This window comes from Hipposideros armiger, unplaced genomic scaffold (assembly GCF_001890085.2).
Source record: "Hipposideros armiger isolate ML-2016 unplaced genomic scaffold, ASM189008v1 scaffold_264, whole genome shotgun sequence".
Lineage (NCBI taxonomy): Eukaryota > Metazoa > Chordata > Mammalia > Chiroptera > Hipposideridae > Hipposideros > Hipposideros armiger.
In genome coordinates, this window is record NW_017731614.1 from 1,766,822 (window position 1) to 1,790,592 (window position 23,771).

A 23,771-nucleotide genomic window follows, 5' to 3' on the forward strand; every position below is an offset into this window, starting at 1 on the left:
GGTCAATTTTGTAAATTTGCTGAACTCGGTTGCCAGGTTTGGTCAGGAGGCAGCAACGAGCCTGGTGATCAGATAGTGGGTGGAGCCTGGGCTGTAGGGGACCAGGCCCAAGCCTGGGGTGCAACAGAGAATGTGGGGACTTTCAGGATGGGCTCTGCCCTGGAGGATTGGCCAAGGGCTGTAGATCCCAGCCAGACATGACACATCCTGAGACCAGGTCTGCCTGCCACAGTGGGGCCCCTGTAACTTGTGAGTGGCAGGGAGGCACCCCTGTGAGAGCAGGGGAACCAGTATATCCCCTGTTGCCTCAGAAGGACATGGTGGAGGAGCCTCAGCATGGTGCCAAGGAGTGGCAACCAGCGTTCACTGAGCCCCGACTGCATGCCAGGGCTGAGAGGCACCTCCACAGCAGCCTGGTCTCCAGGGGCAGCGACTCGTGGGCTACACAGCTTGTAAGTGCAGAGCCTGTATTTGAACCCCAACCTGAGATGTCTGAGCCATAGTGAAGGCTTCCTGGAGGAGGTGTGCCTTTTGGGGGTGAATGGTAACAGATGTGAGGCTGGCAAGCACTGGGCGAGCAGGAGGGGTAGAGAGTTCCCCTCGGGAAGTGTGGAGCAAGCCCACTGCCCACCTCTCCAGGCTGTTCTTTGCTCCTCTGTCAGCTGCTCAGGCTCCTTTCCAGAGACAAAACAGGAATAATAGACATCATTAAATATGCATGGAGCCCCAGGCGGTTGGCGGGATGGGCTGGGCCTCCCTTCCTCGCAACAGAGCTGTTCTGCTGGGCCAGCCATGCTTCTGGGGCCAGCCACAGGACCCCCATTAGGCGGCATGCGGGCAGGGAGCAGTCCACGGGACCCAGGTAAGGAGACCCTGGTCCTGGGGCTTAGGGGTCTGCCACTAACAGCCACCTCCCCAGGTTGCAGGTGGGATGAGGGAAGGGGGCAGGGCTGAGGCCTTGCCCCTTATTCACTGTAAAGTCCTTTTCTGGGCCTCACTTTCTTCATAAAATGGGTAAGATAATGTTCATGCAGGCCCCTTCTTGGCATCACAGGTATATGCCCAGGGGCTTAGCTCAGCACCTGTCCCAATAGCCACAAGGCCTGGGCACCAGGTCCTAAATGAGGGTGTTTGCTTAGGTAATGGTCGCTGCAGGTAAGGAAGGGCCCTGGGTTCACAGGGCATCACATCCTGTCCCCCAGGCTGGCTGGGACAGAGGCAGATGATGCCAAGAGGTCTGGGCATCTTTGGGCACCATGTGCTTGGGGTGGGGAATGTCAGTGGCTCCAGCCAGCGGACCACCATGTTCCTCACCATGGATGGGCTTGTTTCCTGGGCAGAGTCTGTGTGGCCGTGGATCAGGGCCATCACTGCATCTCTGTGTTGAGTCCTTGGCCTTGGATCTGGGGCTAGCATGGTTATTCTGTCTTAGCCTGAGTGAGAGCCAGAGGCTCTGCATGCTGTGCTCACCCAGATTGGTGTGAACTGGCAGCTCACAGCACCCTCATGCTAGGGGAGGTGTCCTTAGGCCTGGAGAAGCCTCCCCTAACACCACCCAAAGGTCCCTGCCCCACCCACCAGAATCAACTCTAAAGGTCAGGCCCTGCCCCAGGAAGCCACCCTGTTCCCATCCCTCACCCACCCTGGGCTTTCTGTGCAGGGAGGCTCTGGCCAGGGCAACTGGAAGTCCCTTCCTGCTCAGACAGCCTGGTTGTCTTTGTGATGGTCACTCAGGTCCGTCCCTGGGCTACAGGGCTGTACTCCCAGAGGGTAGTCCTCCTGCAGCTTTAGAAGATTTGGGTGCAAAGGAGCCACGGAATGAATGAGTATGTGTCTATCCATGTGTTCGTCTCCATGTCCCTTGCTCTCCAGGTTAGATTCCACAGGTCCTTATTTCAGAAACCTCCTTTGGCAGGAAACCCTAAGCTCATCTATCCTGAAGATCCCATCCAGCCTCAGGAGTGCTGCTGGGGCACTTGCACTTCCCATGTCTGGGCATCACCCACTACCTCAGGCTCCTCCTCAGCTGCTCTTCTAAACCCACTCTGCTCCCCTCAAGCCGCGGCTGGCAAACCCATCTCCAAACACCCCACATCATCTATACTCCTTCTCTCTCTCTGATGAAGGCCACCTCATGCCATACCACAGATGGGACAACCTCCCTCGTCTTCTCCCTCCCTCCTTCTCTCTCCTGGATGTACCCTTAATTTGCTAACTACAGTTGACCCTTGAACAACACAGGTTTGAACTGCATGGTCCACTTACGCATGGATTTTTTTCCAATATATTGGGAAATTTTTTGGAGATTTGCAACAATTTGAAAAAAACTCACAAACCTTATGATTTTCTTAATAACATTTTCTTTTCTCTAGCTTCCTTCATTGTAAGAATGCAGTATATAATACATATACAAAATATGTGGTAATTAACCATGTTATCAATAAAGCTTCTGGTCAGCAGTGGGCTATTAGTTAAGTTTTTGGTGAGTCAAAAGTTATGCACAGATTTGCTACTGCACAGGGATATCTGTGTCCCACCCCCACTTTGTTCAAGGGTCTACTGCATTCATTTGCTTGGACTTCCATAACAAAAGTAACACACACTGAGTGACTTAAACAACAGAAATTCGCTTTCTCATAGTTCTAGAGGCTGGAAGTCCAAGATCAAGGTGTCAGCAGGTTTGGTATCTCTGAAGGCCTCTCTCCTTGACTCAAAGATGGCCACATTCTCACCGTGTCCTTATATGGCCTTTTCCCTGTGTGCCTCTCCCACAGAAAAAAATTATGAATTCCCTGGACGCATCATTCCTACGGCCACCTCCTTTTCATGGCTTAGCTTCCCCTAGTCCAGCCCTGTGTCAGTTTCCTTACCTCAACCCTCTCCAAAATGCCACCAAAACAGGTCCTGCCAAGGCCTGATACCACAGATTGCTTAACAGTGACCATTTCTAACCCTGTTTACTTGGGCAAACTTGGCATAGTTTGGCACAGCCAGCAGCAGCCCCCTCCTCTAGCAGCTCCTCCATTCACCTCCTTCCCACAGCCCTTGAGTGCCAGAATCCAAGGCCCTCTCCTTCTCTCTCTGTCCCTCTCCTAGGCAGCCTCATCCCACCACCCCCAGTCTCCATCTCATCCAATCGGTGGGTCTGAACTGCATCCATGACCCTCCACCCAGAAGTCCCATGGTCACCCCAAACTCTCTTTGTCCCAGACTAAACCTGTCATAGTCCCACACCACCCACCTCACCTCAGAGAATGATTCTCCTGTCCATCCAGCTGCACCAAGCCAACCCCAAGCGTCCCTCAGGTTGCACTCTCAGCCAGGACACCATGAAGCCCCTCACTGATTGTGTCCACTGCACTCGGTCACAGCAGCCCCAGGCCAGGCCACTGTTCTCTCTCTCCCTGCTGCCACTATGCATCCCCTCCCCATCCTTCTCCATACAGTGGCCCAAGAGCTAACGTGAGGTAGTGGTTCAGAGCATGGAGACTCTGGAGCCAGACTGCCTAGATCCAAATCCAGTTTTAAGCTGTGTGGCCTCAAGCAACTTACTAGACCTCTCTGGGCCTGTTTCCTCATCTGTAAAGTGGGAAGAACAATAGTCCCTACTTCCCAAGGTTGTAGTGGGGGTTAAATGAGTACTGTGTGTCCTGGTAGTTCTCAGCACAGGCCCCATCGCTTTCTCACTTGTGGGCTCTTGGCTGAGTGATCTAATCAAGCCTTTCATTTATAAAATAGGATAGCAGTTCCCATCTGACATGTCGTGAGACTCTGATGAGCTATTACAGGAAAGCATTTAGCACTGAGCCTGGGACATAGTAAAATCTGGCAGTATTGGTTATTTTTATTGTTTTCAAAATGCAAATCTGGTCACAACACTCCTGACAGCTTTAAACCCTGCCATGGCTCCCCTCTACTTTAGGGATGGAGACCAAAGTTCCACCCGAGCCTCCATGGCTTCAACGGGGCTGGTTCCTCTTGCCATCCTAGCCACTTCTCACTCCACATGCCCCCATCACTCTGCCCCTCTCACCACTTGGCCTTTGCACATGCTGTTCCAATGCCTGTGGAACTATTCCCTCTTCCATTCAATTAGCTCCCTCTCATCCTTCAGATATCGGCTCAGGGTCATCAACTCAGGAGCAGCTTCCTGGCCTTCCAATGTGGTGTTTACCCACCTGCATTGTGGCTTGGCCTTTATAGCTCTTCTCCCAGCTGCAGTTTCCCCCTTATTGGTGTGGCTCTGTTTAAAGTCTGTGTTGCCCATGACATTGGGAGTTCTATGAGGGCAGAGACCATGCCTGGTTCCTCTCGACCCTATGTCCCCTGGAGTCCAGCACAGTGCCTGGCACATAAGTGTACAACCAATACTTGAGGAATGAATGAATGAATGAATGAATGAATGAGTGAATGAGACTTGTTCCATGACACCACCTCTGTGCCTGGAGGGGAGGGTGGGGATTCTGAGAGGGAGGTGGGATCCTGAACCCACCAGAGAAGGGGGAGCCCCAGTTGACTGGGGGGAACTGTCCCCACAGCCTGGGGGCAAGCCTGAGCCCCAGAGACCAGAAAGGGTCATGTGGGAAGGTCCTGCTGCCAGCAGTCACCCAGATCACCTTCCCAGAGCAGATGGGAGCAGCAGCTGGTGGTACTGCTATCAGCAATAATAATAGTGACATCATTTATTCCAGGCCAGGCACTGTGCCTGGCTCCCTATTTCTCTCTTAATGCTTCCATCAGCCCCGGGGAGTAGGAGGCTATATTAATACTCACACTTACAGATGAGGAGAACCAAGTGCAGAGGCTGCAGGATTTGCTGTGGTCAGATCCAGGACTGGAACTGGACCTGACCCAGAGCTCTGAGCCACCCGGCTCCACCTCCCTGGGGCTGCTCTTTAGTGCCTTGGGCCCTCCTACAGCTAGGCTGGCCTCTCTGAGCTTCTGTCTCCTCATCTGTACAATGCGGCTTCCGAGCCCAAAGATGCCTGCCTGAGGTTTGCTGTAGGCCCCGGTCGAGCCTGTTGGCCACTTGCCTATGCTGGCCTTGGACAGCTGTTGTTCTCTTGGACAAACTCCAGGAGGCCAAGGACCCGCAACTGGGAACAGGCAGAGGGCGTGGCTGTGGAAGGTGTCCTTGAGCCCCAAATAGCCTTGCCCCTCTCCCCTCCTGTTTCCTCAAATGTCATGGAACTGAGGGGTAGGGTTGGATCCCGTAGCCCGGACATTTCTGGGAGCTCCTCTGAAGGGGTGTTTCCTCACTGTCTCCAACTCCTTTTCTCCCCATTTTCAGTTTTTCTCTTTTTAAATGTTATTTTTTGTTGGTTCGTTTGAACTAGAAATGTATTCACGTTTCAAAACTCAAAGCACAAAAATGTTTAGTGAGATAACCATTATTGTCAATTTCTTGTGTATCTTTTTCAATATTTCTACATGTAAATAAAAGCAAATGTGAATTCATATTCGTACATACACACACTTCTTACAAAAAGAGAGGCCTCGGTATATATTACAGACAACACAGTTTCTGCACCCTGCTCCATTCATTAGCAGATCTGGGCCTCTCCTGTTGTACACAAAATCTTCCATGTTTTTATTACAGCTGTGTAGTACTCCACTGTGGGATGTACATGGCGTGTTGTGGCGATGAGTGGTTTGGTATGTAGGCGATTCCCCGTGTGCACAAGGCTCCATAGGACACTCCTAGCAACGGGCGCCTTTCTCCCTCCTACCCTCTTTTTTCCCCCCCCAGGAGTCGAACCGGCAACCTTGCTGTTAAGAGCGCACGTTCTATCCACTGAGCCATCCGGGCGGCAGCTCAGCTCAAGGTGCCAAGTTCGGTCCCAGCCACGGGTGGCGTAGCCCACCATCGAACAGGCAGTCTTGTCATTAGGGGCACGTGCTCTCACCAGCTGAGCCATCCTGTCACCTGTTGGCAGCTCAGCAGCAGCTCAGCTCGAGCACAACTCGGGTGAAGCTCACTGGCCCATGTGGGAATAGAACCAGCGACCCTGTTGCTCAGAGCTCATGGGGGTTTTTTTAGTTTTTTTTTAAAGATTTTATTGGGGAATTGGGGGAGAACAGTGTTGGGGAATCCGGGAAGAGGAACAGACAAGTTACTCTCCTTGTGTTCTTCAGTCTAGTTGTGGAGGACATCGCTTCACTGGCCCATGTTGGTATTGTGATCATTGCGCTCTTTCCGGGTGAGGCAGATTGGTCACTGGCCACTGGACAGCTGCTCACAGTGGCTCTTGGCAGCTCACGCCAACTGCCAACCACTCACGGTAGCTTTATAGCAGCCCACTGCAGCCCTGCTGCAGCCTATGCTATAGCCTGCAACTCACAGCAGCCCAGCTCCAGGTTGAACTGTTGTTCATCATCTTAGCTGTAGAGAGCGCAGCGTCACTGGCCCTAATGTGGGATCCGAACCAGGGCCCTGATGCTCAGAGCTGGTATCCCAAGCCAGCTCTTAACCAACTAAGCCACTCGGCCGGCCCCTCCCCTCCTTTTTTGGTAACAGCTTTGTTGAGATATAACCCACACACCATGCAGTTCACCCATTAAAGTGTGTATGATGCAGTGGGTTTTGGTATGTTCACGGGGACACACAACCGGTGACCACCACAGTCCTTTCTTTTTTTTTTTTTTTTTTAAGATTTTATTGGGGAATTGGGAGAGGGGAACAGACAAGTTGCTGTCCTTTTGTTCTTCAGTCTAGTTGTGGAGGACGTTGCTTCACTGGCCCATGTTGGTATTATCATTGTGTTCTTCCCGGGTGAGGCAGATTGGTCGCAGGCCACTGGACAGCCGCTCACGGTGGCTCTTGGCCGCTCACGCCGGCTGCCAGCTGCTCACAGTAGCTTTACAGCAGCCCACTGCAGCCTACGCTGCGGCAACTCACGTCAGCCCAGCTCCAGGTTGAGCTTTTGTTCAGCATCTTAGCTGCAGAAGGCAGTTTCACTGTCCCTCATGTGGGATATGAACCAGGGCCCTGCTGCTCAGAGCCAGCGTCCCAAGCCAGCTCTTAACCAACGCGCCACTCGGCCATCCCAGTCCTTTCTTCCTTGAACCCCTTGTCATCAGCCTGTAAACCCCTTGCCCCCACCATTCCACTGGGACCACCCTTGTCACTCTAAGTAGCTCCTTCCAGTGGTTGGCTCTCTGTCCTCAAGTAACCTGATTCATGTGCCCTTTTGCCGCAGCAGCTGCCCTGCCCTCCTTTTCGTCCACTTACCACTTCCTGGGCCCCAAACAGTGCAGCCCCAGGGCTCATTCCTTGGGCCTCTTCTCTATCTGCACTCATTCCCTGGTGTCATCTTTCAGAACTGTGGCTTCAACACCACCTAGGTGCAATTGACTCCCTAAGTGATGTCATCAGTCCTGACCCCCCGCCCACCTCCTTGGCAGTGCCCAACAGACATCTGAAACCAACACATCCAAAGCTGATGTCTGGTCTTTCCTCCTCTGCCTGCTCTGCCTACAGCCTTCCTCATCTCAGCTATGGCCTCTCCATCCTCCCTTTGTTGAGTAAGGAAATCTTGGGAGGTACTGTGACTCCCCTGTAAATCCTGTTGGCTCTGCCTGCAAGATATACCAGCATCCCACCACTTCTCTCCACCCCCACTGCCTCCAGACTGTTCCAGGGCCCCTGCAGCAGCCAGGGGAATCCTGTGAAGACTGAGGCCCAGTTCCACCCCTTCTCTGCCAAAACCCTCCCACGGCTCTGGCCTCACTCACAGTCAAAGCCAAGTCCTTACTGGGGCCCACAAGGCCTTGTACATTTAGCCCCAGCCTCTGACCTCACCTCCCACCTTTGCCTGACTGCACTTCTGTCACCCTGACTTCACTGTGCCTACATCACATCAGGAGCATTGTGCTGCCCTTAGAGCCCCCTCCCTCTCATCCTGCAGCTCTTGGCCCGAAGGTCACTTCCCAGTGAGGCCATCCCCAACCCCTATTCAACGTTTCACACACACAACCACTTTTTCATGCCCCTTCCCTGCTTAGCATATTTCAATTCCAACATTTATTAACAACCTGACCAATTACATCTTTTATTTATGCTTCCTCATTTGTTGATAACTCCCCACCTACATATGTCAATTCCACAAGGGTATGATTTTTATCTGTTTTGTTCTCAGCTGTATCCCCAGTGCTTAGACAGGGCCTGGTGCACAGCAGGCTTTCAACAAATACTTCTGAATGAACAAATGAACGACCAGGCAAATGTATGCTGGCTATAAGACCCTGAGGGTCAGGGTCCAGGCTGACTGAGGAACCCAGTTCCCCTCCTACATGATGGTCCAAGTACCCAGGAGCCCAGCAGGCAGGAGAGCATAGCAAGGAAGGTGGCTCTGGACCCACCCAGTCCTAGGTCCGAGCCTGGTTCTACCCTCCAAGCTGGGTGACCTTGAACAAGTCACTTTACCTCTCTGAGACAGTTTCCTTATCTGGAGAATGAAGATGATAGTTCCCATCCCAGGTACCTGTTGTGAGAATCTCTTAAGATAATAGTGACTGGGGCCTCAATTTGGAAACTCGCTCCAGGAGGGGCGGGGGTAGCTGTTAGCATCTTGGCTCAGATAGAATGACGCCCCTGGCCCCACTCTGTTTTCCCTCAAGTGGGCAGCAGCCACAGCCCAGAACGAGGCAGAAAAACAGGCAGCATAGGAGGTGATGGGGAGAGTGGATGCCCCCTCAAAATCCCACACTGCGGGAGACCCAGTTCTTGCACAAGCTCCATCCCCACCCCTGGAAGCCACCTGATTGCTCTGGTTTCCATCAAGTTTCCTTTCTGCTACCTGGGGATTGCCTGCAGCAGGCACCACCAGCCCCTGGCATGACCCCTTCCTGAATTGCTGGGCACCTGACTGGCTCTCAGTGAATCTTGGGGGAGGCGGAACAGAGACAAGAGGAGAAAAGTGAAGAGGCAGAGGAAGTGAGGAGATGGGGAGAAAGAGACCTTGCTCACTTGCAGATCCACCTCTCCATTCCTCACCCCTTGTCTGAGAAGGGCCTCTCACTGCCCTCATTTCATAGCTGAGCAGGCTGAGTGTCTGAAGCCACCTGAAGGCATGGAGTCAGCAAGTGGCAGAACCAGGGGTCTTCTATGCAAAACCTTAAAGGACCAATTTGCTTTGGGACTAAACAGAAATTCAGTGAATAGGGAGCCTGACATTAGCTGGTGGTCTCTCTTCAGACACCCTGAGTCCTGTATGTACTGATCCTTAATCCTTGGGCAGAGAGAGGAAGAAAAAGAGGGGGTGAGAGGGAGAGGAGGAATGTTTCTGAGGCCTCAAACCCCAGAGCTGCCACCCAAGTTCTCCCTCCCACCCCCTTCATCTAACAAGCCACAGCTCCTACCTCTTATAGTGCAGATTCTCAAAAGTGGACTGGTCACTGGACAGACAGTGGGCACATGGCCTTGGGTGAAGTGTCCACTCTGGAACAATCAGCTGCACCCAGAGAGGGTAGGGGTCACATGGCCATTGCCTTCTCAGCAAGGGCAGAGACTGAGAGGAGAGGCCAGGGACCTCAGATATGAGCCACACATGTAGCATCTCCAGCCATTTATGCTACCCAGCAGCCCCATCAGGTCTTGCTCCCTTTTTGTGAAAAAGACAGGGCACGACTTATCACTCTCATCCTACAGATGAAGAAACTGAGGCCCAGAGAGGGCAAAGGGCTTTCCTGAGACCACATAGCCAGTCAGTAGCAGAGCTGGGGAATCACAGCCAGGCCTGACTCGTCCCGTTTCTGCTCTCCCAGTCCCTGGCATGTAGCCTCACAAGGCCCTGCTGGAGTTCTACTGAGATGGTCCCACCTTGCCCTGCCTTCTGAGCTGGCAGCCCAGTTCTCCCAATGCATTATTTACACTCCCAAGAGCCAGCCAGCTCCTGTTACACTTACCGTAGCCCTGGGCACTTGCCCTGCCCACTCCCCTCCTCCTTTTCCCAGGACCTGGATGGTCCAAGGTTCCCCTCCAAGGCAACATGGTGGGTTTTGAACATCCCACCCTGACTCAGGAAACACAGGTCCACTTCTGGCCCAGTATAGATGTGCAGGGCAGTTTAGGGCAGATGGCTTCCTCTCTCTGGGACTGTATCTTCTGTAAAGTGGCAGTGACCCAAGCACTCACTTTGGTGGGCTGAACTGGCTGAGGCACTGGGAGGGCTTGACCTGTGTCAGCACAGTGGTCCTCAAGGCAACTTGAATGCCAAGATGGTCTCCCCCAGCACAGGCCTCAGCCAGGCTTCCCCTGCTCTGGGGTAAACACCACCCACACACTTTCCACCACGGCTTGAGGGTGAAACCCAAGGCGGCATTTGGAGGAAATAAATTATGGATCCGTCCTCTCAGAATCCAGGTCCCGGCCAGAAGCAACTTAGCTGTCCCTTCCCAGGCCACCCACGCCAGTCCTGGCGACTCAGAACCGGAGGCTGCCTGTGCAGCTACAGGCAGGAGACCCAGCAGGTCCCCTTGTCTCTAAGTCCCTGAGTTTGTGATCCCAGCCCGGTGGGGAGCAGGCAGCCACCATGCCGAATGGCGAAGATGAAGAGAAGAAACCCAAGAGGAAGAGGGGGAAGAAGAAGGAGCCGGAGAAACCCAAACGGAGCCTGAAGGGGACATCGCGGCTGTTCATGGGCTTCCGAGACCGCACACCCAAGATCTCCAAGAAGGGCCAGTTCCGGAGTGCGTCGGCCTTCTTCTGGGGCCTCCACACCGGCCCCCAGAAGACTAAACGCAAGAAGAAGGCACGCACGGTGCTCCAGTCGACGTCGAAGCTCATGACGCAGATGCGCATGGGCAAGAAGAAGCGCGCGATGAAGGGCAAGAAGCCGTCCTTCATGGTTATCCGCTTTCCCGGCAGGCGTGGCTATGGCCGCCTCCGGCCGCGCGCCCGGTCGGTCAGCAAAGCGTCCACAGCCATCAATTGGCTCACCAAAAGGTTCCTCATCAAGAAGGCCGAAGAGTCCGGTAGCGAACACACCACAATGGATGCCTGGCTCAGTCGCTCCGGCTCCCACGTGGGCTCCCGCAAGCTGCCCTTTCCATCGGGCGCCGAGATCCTGCGGCCTGGAGGCCGCCTGCGGAGGTTTCCCCGCAGCCGCAGCATCTACGCATCAGGTGAGCCGGTGGGCTTCCTGCCCTTTGAGGACGAGGCACCCTTCCGGCACGCGGGCTCCCGCAAGTCCTTGTACGGGCTAGAGGGCTTCCAAGACCTTGGCGAGTACTATGACTACCACCGCGAGGGCGACGACTATTACGACCAGCAGTCACTCTACCAGTATGAGGACGAGCAAGAGCCCTACCTGGCCGCCTATGGTGCCTACAACCCAGCCTGGCCACCCTACGGAGACCACTCCTATGGGTACCCTCCCGAGGACCCCTACGACTACTACCACCCTGACTATTATGGTGGCTTCTACTACCCCATGTCCACCTATGGCTACGGCTACGGCTACGACGATTACGAGCCCCCCTACGCGCCCCCAGGAGGGTACGCGTCTCCCTACAGCTACTACGATGCCTACGAGGGCGAGCTGTACCCACCTGGCTACTACCTAGACCCCTTCGTACCTTACCATGCTCCATACCCACCCTACGACCTCCCGTACGACCTCCCATACGAGGTCCCCGCCTTTGATCCCTACGGGATGCCTTATGCAGCACCCTATGGCGTCCCCTACCCCGAAGGCGTCTATGGTGCTGGGAACCAGGCCATCTACGCCCCCGAAGTGCCCTACCTTTATCCGGAGGAGTCGGCCTTTGCATACCCATGGGTGCCGCCGTCCCTCCTGTCACCACCCCACAACCCTTACGCCCACCCCATGGATGACATTTCGGAGCTGGAGGAGCTGGAGGACTCGGAGGAGACGGCCCGGGAACGGCAGGGCACCTCTTTCCGCCTGCCCAGCGCAGCCTTCTTCGAGCAGCAAGGCATGGACAAGCCCGCCAGGTCCAAGCTCTCCCTTATCCGCAGGTTCCGCCTCTTCCCGCGGCCCCAGGTGAAGCTGTTTGGGAAGGAGAAGCTGGAGGTGCCCCTGCCCCCCTCCCTGGACATCCCCCTGCCCTTGGGAGATGCGGACGAGGATGAGGAAGAGGTGCCTCCCGTGCCCACGCGGCCCTATACACACCCGTTTTGGGGCTTCCTCACGCCGCGCCAGCGCAACCTTCAGCGCGCTCTGTCGGCCTTCGGCGCCCACCGCATCCACCACGGCCTGGGCTTCAGCCCTGAGTTTGGCCTCCCCCAACCTCGCCCAGCCACTTCGGCCACTTCGCTGGCGCGCTTCCTCAAAAAGACGCTGTCGGAAAAGAAGCCCGTCCAGCGGCTCAGGGGCAGCCAGAAGACCCGGTTGGGAAGCCCGGTAGTCAGGGAGGCGGCCTACAAGCGCTTCGGCTACAAGCTGGCAGGCATGGACCCAGACCGGCCCAACACGCCCATCATGTTGAGGAGGGCCGAGGCGCGCACGCGCAACAACAACAACTCGCACCACGTGCCCGCGCCCGTGCCGCCTGCCCACTGGAGCGCGCTGCTCTCCCCGCCTGCGCCCCGGCGGCCCCCCAGCCCCGGGCCCCTGCCCGATGCCCCGGTCTCCCCGGCCCACTCTGGCCTGCCCCGGCCAGCCTCACCCTATGGCTCGCTCCGCCGCCACCCGCCGCCCTGGGCCGCCCCGGCCCATGTGCCGCTCACACCGCAGGCCAACTGGTGGGCTTTCGTGGAGCCCCCTCCTGTGAGCCCCGAGGTGCCCCCCGACCTGCTGGCCTTTCCCGTACCCCGACCCTCCTTCCAGGGCTCCCGCCGGCGAGGGGCAGCCTTTGGCTTCCCTGGCGCCTCCCCAAGGGCGTCGCAGAGGCAGGCCTGGCCACCCCTACCCTCGCCCCAGCCCTCTCTGAGGAGCCTGCCGGGCCTGGGCTACCGCTCGCCCCTGGGGCCTGGGTCCCCTCAGCCTTCCATCCGCGCCGGCCGCTTCCAGCCGCCCTTCTCTCCGCTGCCCCGCCGTCCCCGCTCGTTGCGGGAGCCCTTGTTCCCACGCCGCCCAGTCTCTGGGCGCCGGGGACCACCCCGCTCTCCCACACTGGGCTCCCGACAACAGCCCTCACCGCCCCCTCTTCTGAACTCTAGCCCGCGGCGCTACTCACTCAACCTGCCCTCGCGCCTCCCACACACGTGGCGCCGCCTCAGCGCACCGCCCACCAGGGCCGTGAAGCCCCGGGTCCGCCAACCCTTCCACCCGCCAAAGAGTCATAGGTCTTGGCGGGCAGCAGTGGCTGAGGCTATGGCTACCGCTGAGCTCTCAGAGAGCCAGCGTGAGTCCGAGGACTCAGAAATACCCTGGACTGTGCCTCCACTGGCCCCCAGCTGGGACGTGGACATGCCTCCCACCCAGCGCCCATCCTCGCCCTGGCCAGGAGGCGCTAGGAGCCGCAAGGGCTTTTCCAGGCCACCCCCTATACCTGAAAACCCCTTCCTCCAGCATGTGGGCCCTCTGCCATCCACAGACCCCCAGCCCGAGGACCCAACCTCTGATTTGACCAGTGTCTTCCTGGGTAGACACCATGACCCAGGGCCTGGACAGCTGGCCAAATCCGCCAGCCCCAGCCCTGAGAAACCCAAAGAAGAGGACCCCCAAGGGGATCCCCAGCCACCAACAGAGCCTGAACCCCCAACCTCAATGCCCCCCAAGGATTCCCTTCCAGACCAGAAGGCGCTAAGCCTAAGCCTTTCCCACCCACTGTCCGCAAGTGACCAGATGAGGGCCATATGGCCACCATGGCGCCTCTGGGGGACGCTGCCGAGTGCCCCAGCCCCCTTGGCGCCCACTGGGGTCCTGGGGCCCCTATCCAAGGTGGGTGAGGGGCGCCAGGCAGGTCCTGGGCGTTGTGCCGTGGTCATGCCCCAGCAAAAGCTGAGCTCTTCCCAGCCAGTTGGTCCTGCCACTCTGCAGCCCCCCACCCAGCTGACCCAGGACCCAGGACCCAGCCCTAAGCCAAGAGCCTGGAGTCTGGTCTGGTCCTGCTTCTGGCTGTCAGTAGAGACCCACCAACCCTGGCCACAAACACAGGACCACCCCGCAACCTGCCACCTGGATCCTGGAGCTGACTGCCTGTCCCATGGGGGCCCCTGGGAAGAGGTTGGCCCCAAGAGCTGGTGGAACAAGGTATGGGGGCACGCAGTTCAGAGGGAGGGCTTGGGGATTCTATTTTGGGAAACGGGGCAGGAGACAGCCTTAGGACCTTGGTGAACTGCTGCCTGCTTGGGCCTCACAGTCTTCCCATCTGTGATTCGGGAAGACCAGCCCCAGGCTTCCCAAGCCTCTGGAGGATTGAACAAGGGGATGCCCAGCCCAGACAGGCACTGGACAGAGGCACCAGAAACTCCTCTCAGGTCACTCTGGGGAAGGGAACAGCTTTGTCCTGGTCCAGTCTGGATGTCACGTCCATCCTCAGTCACCCCTAAGAGATTCTGGCTGAGTACAAAACGGCAGTACTTGCCTATCCACCCTGTCCCAGCCTCATGTTTATGTCCATGCTGTTCCTCTTGCCTCCTCCTGACCCTCCCCCTAATGGGAGTCTTCCCTTTCTCTGGGGTTCCTGCTTAAGGCCAGTTTCCCGAGTTGAGTGGCTCAGGAATCAAACTTTCAGCCTCTTCATTGAACAATGGGGAAACTGAAGACCAGGAGGTCACACAGTGGATCAGTGCTGAGCCAGGAGTCTGGCCGCCTGTGGGATGTGGGGCAAGCAACTTTTCTGAGGGGTGCCAAGCCCGTGCCTGGCTGCCACGCTGGTGGCAGAATGCGAATTGGACTCCAAGTGGCCGTCAGGGAAGGGGGTGGTCACCGGAGCCTCCCCTGGGACGCCTAGGGTGGGCGGGGCATGCAGGGGCGGCAGGAGTTTTTCAGCTTATGCAGACGGTGCCGGTGCCCCGTGGAACGGGCAGCCAGCTGGCCCCATGATGGCGACCGGGGCAGCCTGGCTGCTGGGGGGGCCCTGGCCTCGGCGGCGGGTGCCCCAGGCTGTGTGGGCCGCAGCATTGCGGGAGCGGGCCTCGGGGCGCCCTGGGGTGAGGGGCAAGGATGCCTGGGCCCTCCTCACCCTGGAATACGTGAGTGGCTGAATTATTCAGGGTTTGTGGCCACTGGTGCACTTGGGCAGATGGGTGGGCGGGAGGCCAGGGCCTCAGGGTGATACTTGCTGTGGCCTACTTAGCACACAGGGCTCCCTCCTGGTGTCCCCTTTCCTCATCTGCTTGGGGAGGGGTTCAGGACGGATCTGAGAGGCTGGAAAGGTGAAGTGCACACGTGTGCTCACAGTCATGTAGGTCACATGCAGGCCTGCGTGCCTGGGGTGTGTGCTTGGGTGTACATACCAGAGCCAAACAAGGAGAGCTTGTTTGTGCACACGAACGTCAAGGTATGAGTAGCTGTGGCATCAGGGGGGTTATATGTGCACATACAGTGAGGCACAGAGGAGATCCTGTAGCCCAAAGGTGGCATCAGGACTTTCGTCTTGAGACCCCCCCAGATGTGAGGATAGCCCCAGGTATCCATGCACATGAGAACATGTCAAATGGACGTTGAGAGCATGTGCCTCCATCTAGGCACCATAGGCCTTCACGCGTGTCCTCAGGCATCTTGTAAGACCACAGGTGTGCATGGGAGTTGTATGACCTGCAAATGCCATTGCATGTGGGTCTACATGTTTGTCCCACTCAGGCACAGGGGTATGGCATGGAGTGGGACAGTCTCAGTCTTGGCCTTTCTAGAGGCCCCATGCACCAGGATACGAATGTTCATCAAGCAGTCGCATAAGCAAAGACTTGGAGTGCACCCTGGAGAAGGGTGTCAACACTGGGAGAGCGTGAGGCTAGGAGGGCTTCCGGCAAGGCATTGCTCATGTGCAATGCTCACACCCCGGGTCAGGACACTTGGGAGCACGTAGGAATGCATGGGCAGAGGGCAGCCATGTGTACCTGTCAGGGCCGCATGCAGGCTCCACAGGCCATGTCATTTCAAGGCAAGGAGGCCCACAGGACCCACCTGGCCTGGGCTTAGGGTTCCCTCTTCCACAACAGGAGCAGGTCCCAAGCCAGGGGCTATGCGTGGGTGCCTTCCAACTGGGCGACCACAGACTCTCTCTTTGACAGATGCATTCCATCCGCAACCTGCCATCCACACGGTTCCGCGAGCAGCACCGGGAGGACGGCGTGGAAGACATGACACAACTGGAGTGAGTTGGCAGGGTGGCAGGATCAGTGAGGGGTCACAGTGGAGTTGCCACACTCCCAGCCAGAGCACCTTTTCCTACCACGGTGCCTCTCACCTCCTGGAACATTTTCAGAACCTCAATTTCCTTACCTGCAAAGTGAGGGTCATGCAGTGTCACAAAAGCCAATTGTGGGCACGGTACATCTCTGTGAGTCAGACAGGCCTGGCTTCACCCAGCCATACCACTTACCAGCTGGGGAACCTTGGGCAAATCAGTTTGCCTCTATGTGCCTCAGTTTCTCAACTACAAGATGGGGGTGGGATGGCTGTTGTTATGAGGGTCTGGCACATTGGAGGTGCCTAAACTGTGAGGGCTGTGCTGGTCAATATCATTATCCCATCATGGTAACTCAGTCCTCATATCCACAACCCAGTGAGGGTAGGGACAGTGATTACATCCATTGGACAAATAAAGAAACTGAGGCACAGAAAGGTTAAGTAACTTCCCAAGGCCTCATGGCTAGTTGGTACCAGAGAGGACTTGAATTCAGGCCTTTCTGACCAAGGCCCTGCACTGAGGGAAAGTTGACCCTGACTGCCCTTCTCCCTACCCTCCCAGAGACCTCCAGGAGACCACCGTGCTGTCCAACCTCAAGACCAGATTTGAACGGAACCTTATCTACGTGAGTCATGCAGCTGGCTCTGTCCTGGGCTCAGGTGTGGCATGCAGCTGCCTCCCTGCCTCCTGGGGCCCCAGTGGGAAGCGTAGAATTCTCCTACTGGACCTCAGACTTGTGACCTGTCATTTCAACTCTGAGGTTTCTAGTATTTGAGCACAACATACTAGAGCTTGGAGCTCTGAAATCCACTGTTCTAAACATGGAGTCTTAGAGTGGTGGATACCAGGGGTGGAGACCTAGAGATAGGGAACCCATTGGGTAAAGCTTCCGGAGTCCCAGAATCCATAGACCTGGGTTCCAGGAGTGGGGCGGCCAGGGGGAGGAAGGGAGTTGCTGACCAGAATGACAGAGCCGAGGCCCAGAACCACGGTCAGGGGTGCGGGGCCCTTCAGAATTCCCTGTGATCCTGACCCCTCCCCACTCCGGGTAGTATAGGGTTGACCTCACTATGAGGCAGAAGCTCCTGGAGCCTGGCCCTGGCGATGAATAAATGAAGTAGGTAGCAGCTGATACAGCCACCTTTGCAGAATTGTGGCTGTGGGGCATTGCTCACGCCAAACTCCTCCCAGCCTCAGCCTGGCACAGTACCTGAAATCTTACTACCAGAACAGATGACCCATCAAGCTCTTAGAGGACCCAAGGTCAGGCACCCAGATATCTGTCCCCATGGAAACAGGGATCTAGGCTCCTGGGAGAGGGAGAGGGAGGGACACACAGGGCTGCAAGGGGCCATAGGCACTGAGGCCACTGTCTGCCCAGCAGACATATATCGGTAGCATCCTGGTGTCGGTGAACCCGTACCGAATGTTTGGAATCTATGGGCCGGAGCAGGTGCAGCAGTACAGTGGGCGGGCCCTGGGAGAGAATCCCCCGTGAGTGTCTCTCAGGCTGGGGGAGGGAACTGTTCTGGGCTCTCCTGGGTCCCTGTCTGAACTTGGTGAGTCCCTGGCTACCCCTCAGCCATGACTCAAGACTGATGGTGGTGGGCAGCCCACCTGCTCAGCCCAACAGTCTTTTGCCAAGCCTAGCCACAGCTCCAACTGGGTTGGAGGCTACCATGACTCAGACCACACACTGGGGAGCATTGCAGGGAGCATTTCCCCAAAAGCGGGGGTGGGGTGGGGTGGGGTGGGGTGGGGAGAACAGAATTGGCTGGACAGAGATGTCCCCCACCCACCCCTTGGGCGGCTTGGAAGCATGAACACAGGGGTCCTCCCCAGTGCTCCCTGTGGCCTGTCTCTCCAGGCATCTCTTTGCAATTGCAAATCTTGCCTTCGCCAAAATGCTCGATGCCAAACAGAACCAGTGCATAATCATCAGGTGAGCAGCAGGTCAGGCTGGGTACCTTTGTGCATGTGGGAGGGCCTAGATGGGGGGACCTCAGGCAACAGGTTTGCATCAGGACAGACCTGCTGTGGGACCTGGGGAAATCACTCGACATCTCTGGGCCAGCCGGCCTGTCCATGTCCTCTCACATTATGGCACAGTTGGGGGAGTCCAGGAGAGGCAGTGAACTGGTTGAAGCTCACTCTGCCCCTTTGCTTGGTCAGTGGAGAGAGCGGCTCTGGAAAAACTGAGGCCACAAAGCTGATTCTACGCTACCTGGCCGCCATGAACCAGAAACGGGGCATCATGCAGCAGGTGAGTCTGTCTGTCTCCAGGGCCCTCAGCTGAGCATCCCTTGTGCTCCCCAAGAGGCAAGACTTCTTGGCTCACTCAGAGGATGGGGAGGCTGAGCCCAGGGTGGCACCAAGAGGGCCCTTAGGACTTGGGACTCTCTCTGCCAGCCCTCCCAGGGAACGTCTCCCAGAGTTTCCTTCTGCCTGCATCTGTGCAGCTCTGGGTTCCAGCTCTCCTGGGCCTGGCCAGAGCAGAGACCACATGAGCAAGGGGAGTACTCCACTTCTCCCACCTGGCCTCCCTCCCTGTTGTGGCTCCGTTAGTCATCAAAGAGACAGGACAGACCTGAATGTGGGGAGGTCCATGAGGTGGAGGTCAATAGATGCTGGGGCACTGAGGAGGCCGTCAGGCCAGGGTCTGCAGGATTGAGGTCTGCTGAGAGTGCAAGTCCTCTGAACCTGAGAATGTTAGAGGTTTCCTAAGGACCTACTGTGTGCTAGACCTGAGCTGTGCTCTGGAAAGGCAGGCAACAGCAATGCGGACCGACTAATGTGCCCACCCTTGTGGGAATTCCATTCCAGTAGAGGAGAAAGAAAGAAAAATAATACACAAGTACATTATGTATATGTGAAAGGGTGGTAGATTGTGGAGAAAAAAAGTAGGGAGGAGGATGGGGAGTGTTGGGGTTGTAATTTGAAATGTGGTCAGGTATGCCCTAGTGAGAGGCGAGGGAGTGGGCCCTGAGGGTGTCTGGGGGAAGAGCAGACAGGCAGAGGAAAGAAGAGCACATGCAAAGGCCCTGAGGTGCAAACAGGTGTGGTGTGCTCAGGGGACAGCAGAGTGGCAGCATGGAGTCCAGGTGAGGGAGGACGGTGGCTCAGGCCAAGGAGGTAGACCCCAGTGCAGTTCAGAGGACAGCCAGCAACTTGCTGAGGGACCAGATAGGGTTGTAAAAGAGGGGGACAGTCCACCAGGCATTCAACCTAGACCACAGGCAGCACGAAGCTGCCATCAGCTGGGCGAGTAGGGCTGTGGAGAGATAACAGAGGTGCCCTTGAAGTGTCTTCTGGGAGTCCACACAGAGATGGTGAGGAGGTGGTGGATCCACCATGAGCCTGGAGCTCAGAGGTGGGGCTGGAGGCAAAGTCCCATCAGCTCAGCACCAGACTCTTAGACTCCTTGCCCTGGCCCCACAAAGGTTTACAAGGGGCCACAGTGACCCAGCCAATGGCAGTCTCAGCAGGTGATCTTGGGGGCATCAGGTGGGGACTGCTCAGCCCTCAGTGGGGAGTGGGTCAGCCCAGGCTTTGCAGTTAGGAGGGTTACTTCCTGGCAAGCCCCCTCTGATGCCCACCTTGGTCTACTAGCCCTTCCCTGGCAGCCAACCAGACCATCCCTCTGCTTCAGTCAGGGTTTGCAAAACCTCTAAGGTTAGACTTCTGGAAAGATGGGCTAGGTAGGCAGGCAAAAGTGTGAATGGAGCTCTTCCTGTGTGCCGATGCCTTCAATCATATCATTCCAGAGCCTCACAGCAGCCTGGGGCAGGTACATGGGTGTCCATTCACAGGTGGGGAAACTAAGCACAAGGTGACTTACCCAGTGTCCCAAAGTGAGCGGGTGGAGGAGCTGGGGTCTGAAGTTCACGGCAGAGCACCATCTTGGCAGGAGTTAGGGAGCATGGTCGGAGCTGTGGGACATGGCAGCTGTACAAGTTTCTGTGCCGGGCACACAGTAGGTGTGAAGATGTGCCTGCCAGCTAGGATAACAATGGGCTCATTTCCTAACTGCTACTCAGCCCTGCTCATGTACGAGGTGTGATCAAAACATACAGTGAATGTTTAAATTTAAAAATTTATTACAGGGGTGGCCGGTTAGCTTAGGTGGTTAGAGCAGAGTGCTCATAACACCACAGTTGCCATTTGGATCCCCACATGGGCCACTGAGCTGCGCCCTCCACAACTAGATTGAAACAACTACTTGACTTGGAGCTGCAAAAAAGACTTTAGAAAAAAAAAGATTAAAAAAATATTTATTACAGTAAAAGATACATTGCCATTATTCCCCCTCAAAATACTCCCCTTCACTTTGAACACACTTATCCCATCATTCTTGCCACTTTCTGAAGCAGTTCTGAAAGTCCTCTTTCGTGAGTGCTTTTAGTTGCGCTGTCGTGGCTGATTCCATGTCCTGAATCGATTCAAAACATTTACCTTTCATGGTCATTTTGACTGTGGGGAAGAGTCAGAAGTCACATAGTGCCAGATCTGGTGAATAAGATGGATGAGGACACACTGTAATGTTTTTATTTGACAGAAATCGCCGTACCAAAAGTGATGTGTGACATGGAACCTTTCCATTGTGATCACAAAATGCAGTGAATGCGGCTGCCGAGTGCCATCCAATGGAAAGACAGGGATCTTCAATATGGGAAGGGGCATGTCGAACCTCAGTAACAGTGTGTGACAAGTTTCAGCTTGTTCGGTGCAGTCAGTTGGGTGTGAGCTATGGTTGAGAGAGGTGTGTTTTAAAGTGTGCCGTAAATCACCTCCATCATGACAACGCTCCATGTCACACATCGCTTCTGGTATACGGCAATTTCTGTCAAATAAAAGCATTACAGTGTGTCCTCATCCATCTTATTCACCATCTCTGGCACCGTGTGATTTCTGGCTCTTCCCCAAAGTCAAAATGACCATGAAAGGTAAACACTTTGAATTGATTCAGAACATCGAGGCAGCCACAACAGCGCAACTAAAGACACTCACAAAAGAGGACTTCCAGAACTGCTTCAGGAAGTGGCAAGAGCGATGGGATAAGTGTGTTCTACGTGAGGGGGAGTATTTTAAGTGGAATAATGGCAATGTGAATATTGTAATACATTTTTTAAAATTTAAACATTCACTGTATGTTTTGATCATACCTGGTAATTGGACAGGCTGGATCTAGGGTCCCTTTTAGGCATGTCTGGATTCAGTGTCTTAAACAATGTCCCTTGTCTTGGCTCCTCCCTCCCCCATGTAAGGGCATCATCCTCAACCAGCCTTCCATTGGTCAGCAATATGGTTCCACTGAACCACAACGAGCACCTCCCAACATGCCAGAAAGTCTCAGGGCTCCCTCTTGTTGGACTGGTTTTGGCCATGTGTCCTCACTGGACCCAGTCGTGCCTTGACTACCTGAGGCCTGAGCCACTGGGCTAAGAATGCGACAAGGGTTCCCCATGGGGTAGGGGTGGATGGTGTTCACCCAAACCTCAGGCACCACCCCACCTGGGGGCTGGGCTGATAGCCCCACAGGGCCAGATCAATCTTCACCTGCCTGGCTCATCTGTCCTGGTCCCTGGCCCCTGACTGTGTGCCCCAGCCCTGAGGTGGGCACTAGGAACAGAGAGCAACTGACCCCCCTCAGGTGCCCACAAGGGAACTAAGGGATAGCACAGGCCACACCAGGCAGACCCTGACTCACTGAGCAACCCCAGGCTAGCCCCTGCTCCTCCCTGGGCCTCAGTCTATTCCTCTGTGCGATGGGCACAGTATTTCCTGAACTAAGCAGGACTGTGGTGTGAGCAGATGGAGGAAACTGGCACAGTCCCCAAGGTAACAGGTATTATTTCTGCAGAGACCAGGCTTCCCCTGCTTCTCCCTTAAGAATTTATCCTGAGGAAATGAAGTTAGCTAGAGAGAAACTGTACACACAACTACGCACATGCTTGTCGTGGTCTTGTGCTCTCACTCTTACAGATACTGGCGCCCAGGGCACGTTACCTCACCTCTTCAAGTCTCAGTCTCCTAATCTGTAAAATGAGGGCGATATTAGTGCCTACTTGATAGGATTGTGAACTGTGATATAATTAGACCAAAGGGTCTGGCGCATAATCGGTGCTTAATAAATGTGAGCTGTGATTAGCTGTGCTCTGGGTGGCTCTGCTCTCATAAAGCACTATTCCTCATTTCTTTTATTTAGCAGATATTTGTACAGTGTTCTATGCACTAGGTCCTATGTAGCTGCCGGGGATCCAGAGGTGTGCGGACAGATTCCTGCCTGTGGAGGCTGACATTCCAGTGAGAGGAGACAAGATACAAAGAAATGAGAGAATTTGCCAGTAGTGCTGAGGGCTGTAGAGGGAGAGAATTCTGATGCTCAGAGGCAGGAGGGTGCCTGGGTGTGAAGGCACAGTCAAGAGGGCCATAGTATTGGGCAGAGTGAGGGCGGGGCAATGAGAAAATGAGGCCAGCAGAGGCTGGGCTGTGCAGGGACTTGGAGGTCACTATACGGACTTGGCTTTGAGCCTGAGTGATGGGGGGAGAACTTGACCTGTAGAGGCTTTCAAAGGACCCCTGGAGGGAGCCCAGGAAGGATCAGGGCAGAGGCCCCTCGAGGAGCCCAGGTGACGCATGTGGAAGTGGAGAGGATGTCCCCAGAACCTTTTGGCAGGTAGACCCAGCACTCCCACACCTGGGGCCTCACTGCAGTCCCCAAGCCCAGACACCTGGGATCTCTGAGGCTTGTGGCTTTACTCTCACCTGGTGGCTCTCCTGCCCACCTCAGGGTCCCCAAGGGATTGGCCAGTCCCTCCATAGCCTGGGGCCCCTGGTGTCGTGGGGGGAGAGGTGGTCAGTCCTACAGGTGACCTGCTTCTGTTCTGTCCCTCTCTCCTCTCCTCTCTCCTGGCTGCTCGTGAAGATAAAGGTATTTGGAGTATGTGAGTGCATGTATGTGTGCATGCTCATGGCTCTGTGAAATGCATGCCTGGGTGTGCATGTGTGCGCACACTCGTGTATGACAGCAGGATGGGCAGGAAGCCGTGGCTAAAGACCTGTCCCGCTATGAGCTGACTTGTGAAGGCCTGAGCTGGGAGAGGGGTAGCTGGGGCCTGCATGTAGGGGTTGAGCAGCATGAGGTAGGGGCATTGGGAAACACTAGGGAGACCCCAGGATTCTATAGGGAGCCCTCACAAAGGGGGTCCTTGGGAAAGCCTGGTCTGGGGAAACCTGGGGTGGCCCTAGTCATGCTCTGTACTCTAGGCTCTCAGAGTAATTCCCACATCTTCTGGAGTTCAGATCCTGGAGGCAACACCTTTGTTGGAGTCCTTCGGTAACGCCAAAACTGTCAGGAACGACAACTCCAGCCGCTTTGGGAAGTTTGTGGAAATCTTTCTGGAAGGGTGAGTGGGACAGTGTAGGAGCCCCCAAAGGCCTTGCAACATACTCCATGTGCTGGCACAGACCCCCGGAGCCAACACCAGCCACCATCACCCCTACCCTGC

General features: G+C 55.7%; 1 protein-coding gene across 1 annotated transcript in view; it reads left to right on the forward strand.

Annotated features, from left to right (window-relative positions):
- Positions 1–10,532: 10,532 nt before the first annotated feature.
- Positions 10,533–23,771, forward strand: part of MYO15A (myosin XVA) — a 54,614-nt gene continuing 41,375 nt past the window's right edge. Inside the window, exons 1-7 of the mRNA XM_019656633.1 lie at positions 10,533–14,159; positions 16,145–16,227; positions 16,825–16,888; positions 17,648–17,757; positions 18,131–18,205; positions 18,436–18,530; positions 23,561–23,669. Of these exons, the coding sequence (XP_019512178.1) occupies positions 10,533–14,159; positions 16,145–16,227; positions 16,825–16,888; positions 17,648–17,757; positions 18,131–18,205; positions 18,436–18,530; positions 23,561–23,669 (4,163 nt within the window). The remainder of the gene's footprint in view (positions 14,160–16,144; positions 16,228–16,824; positions 16,889–17,647; positions 17,758–18,130; positions 18,206–18,435; positions 18,531–23,560; positions 23,670–23,771) is intronic.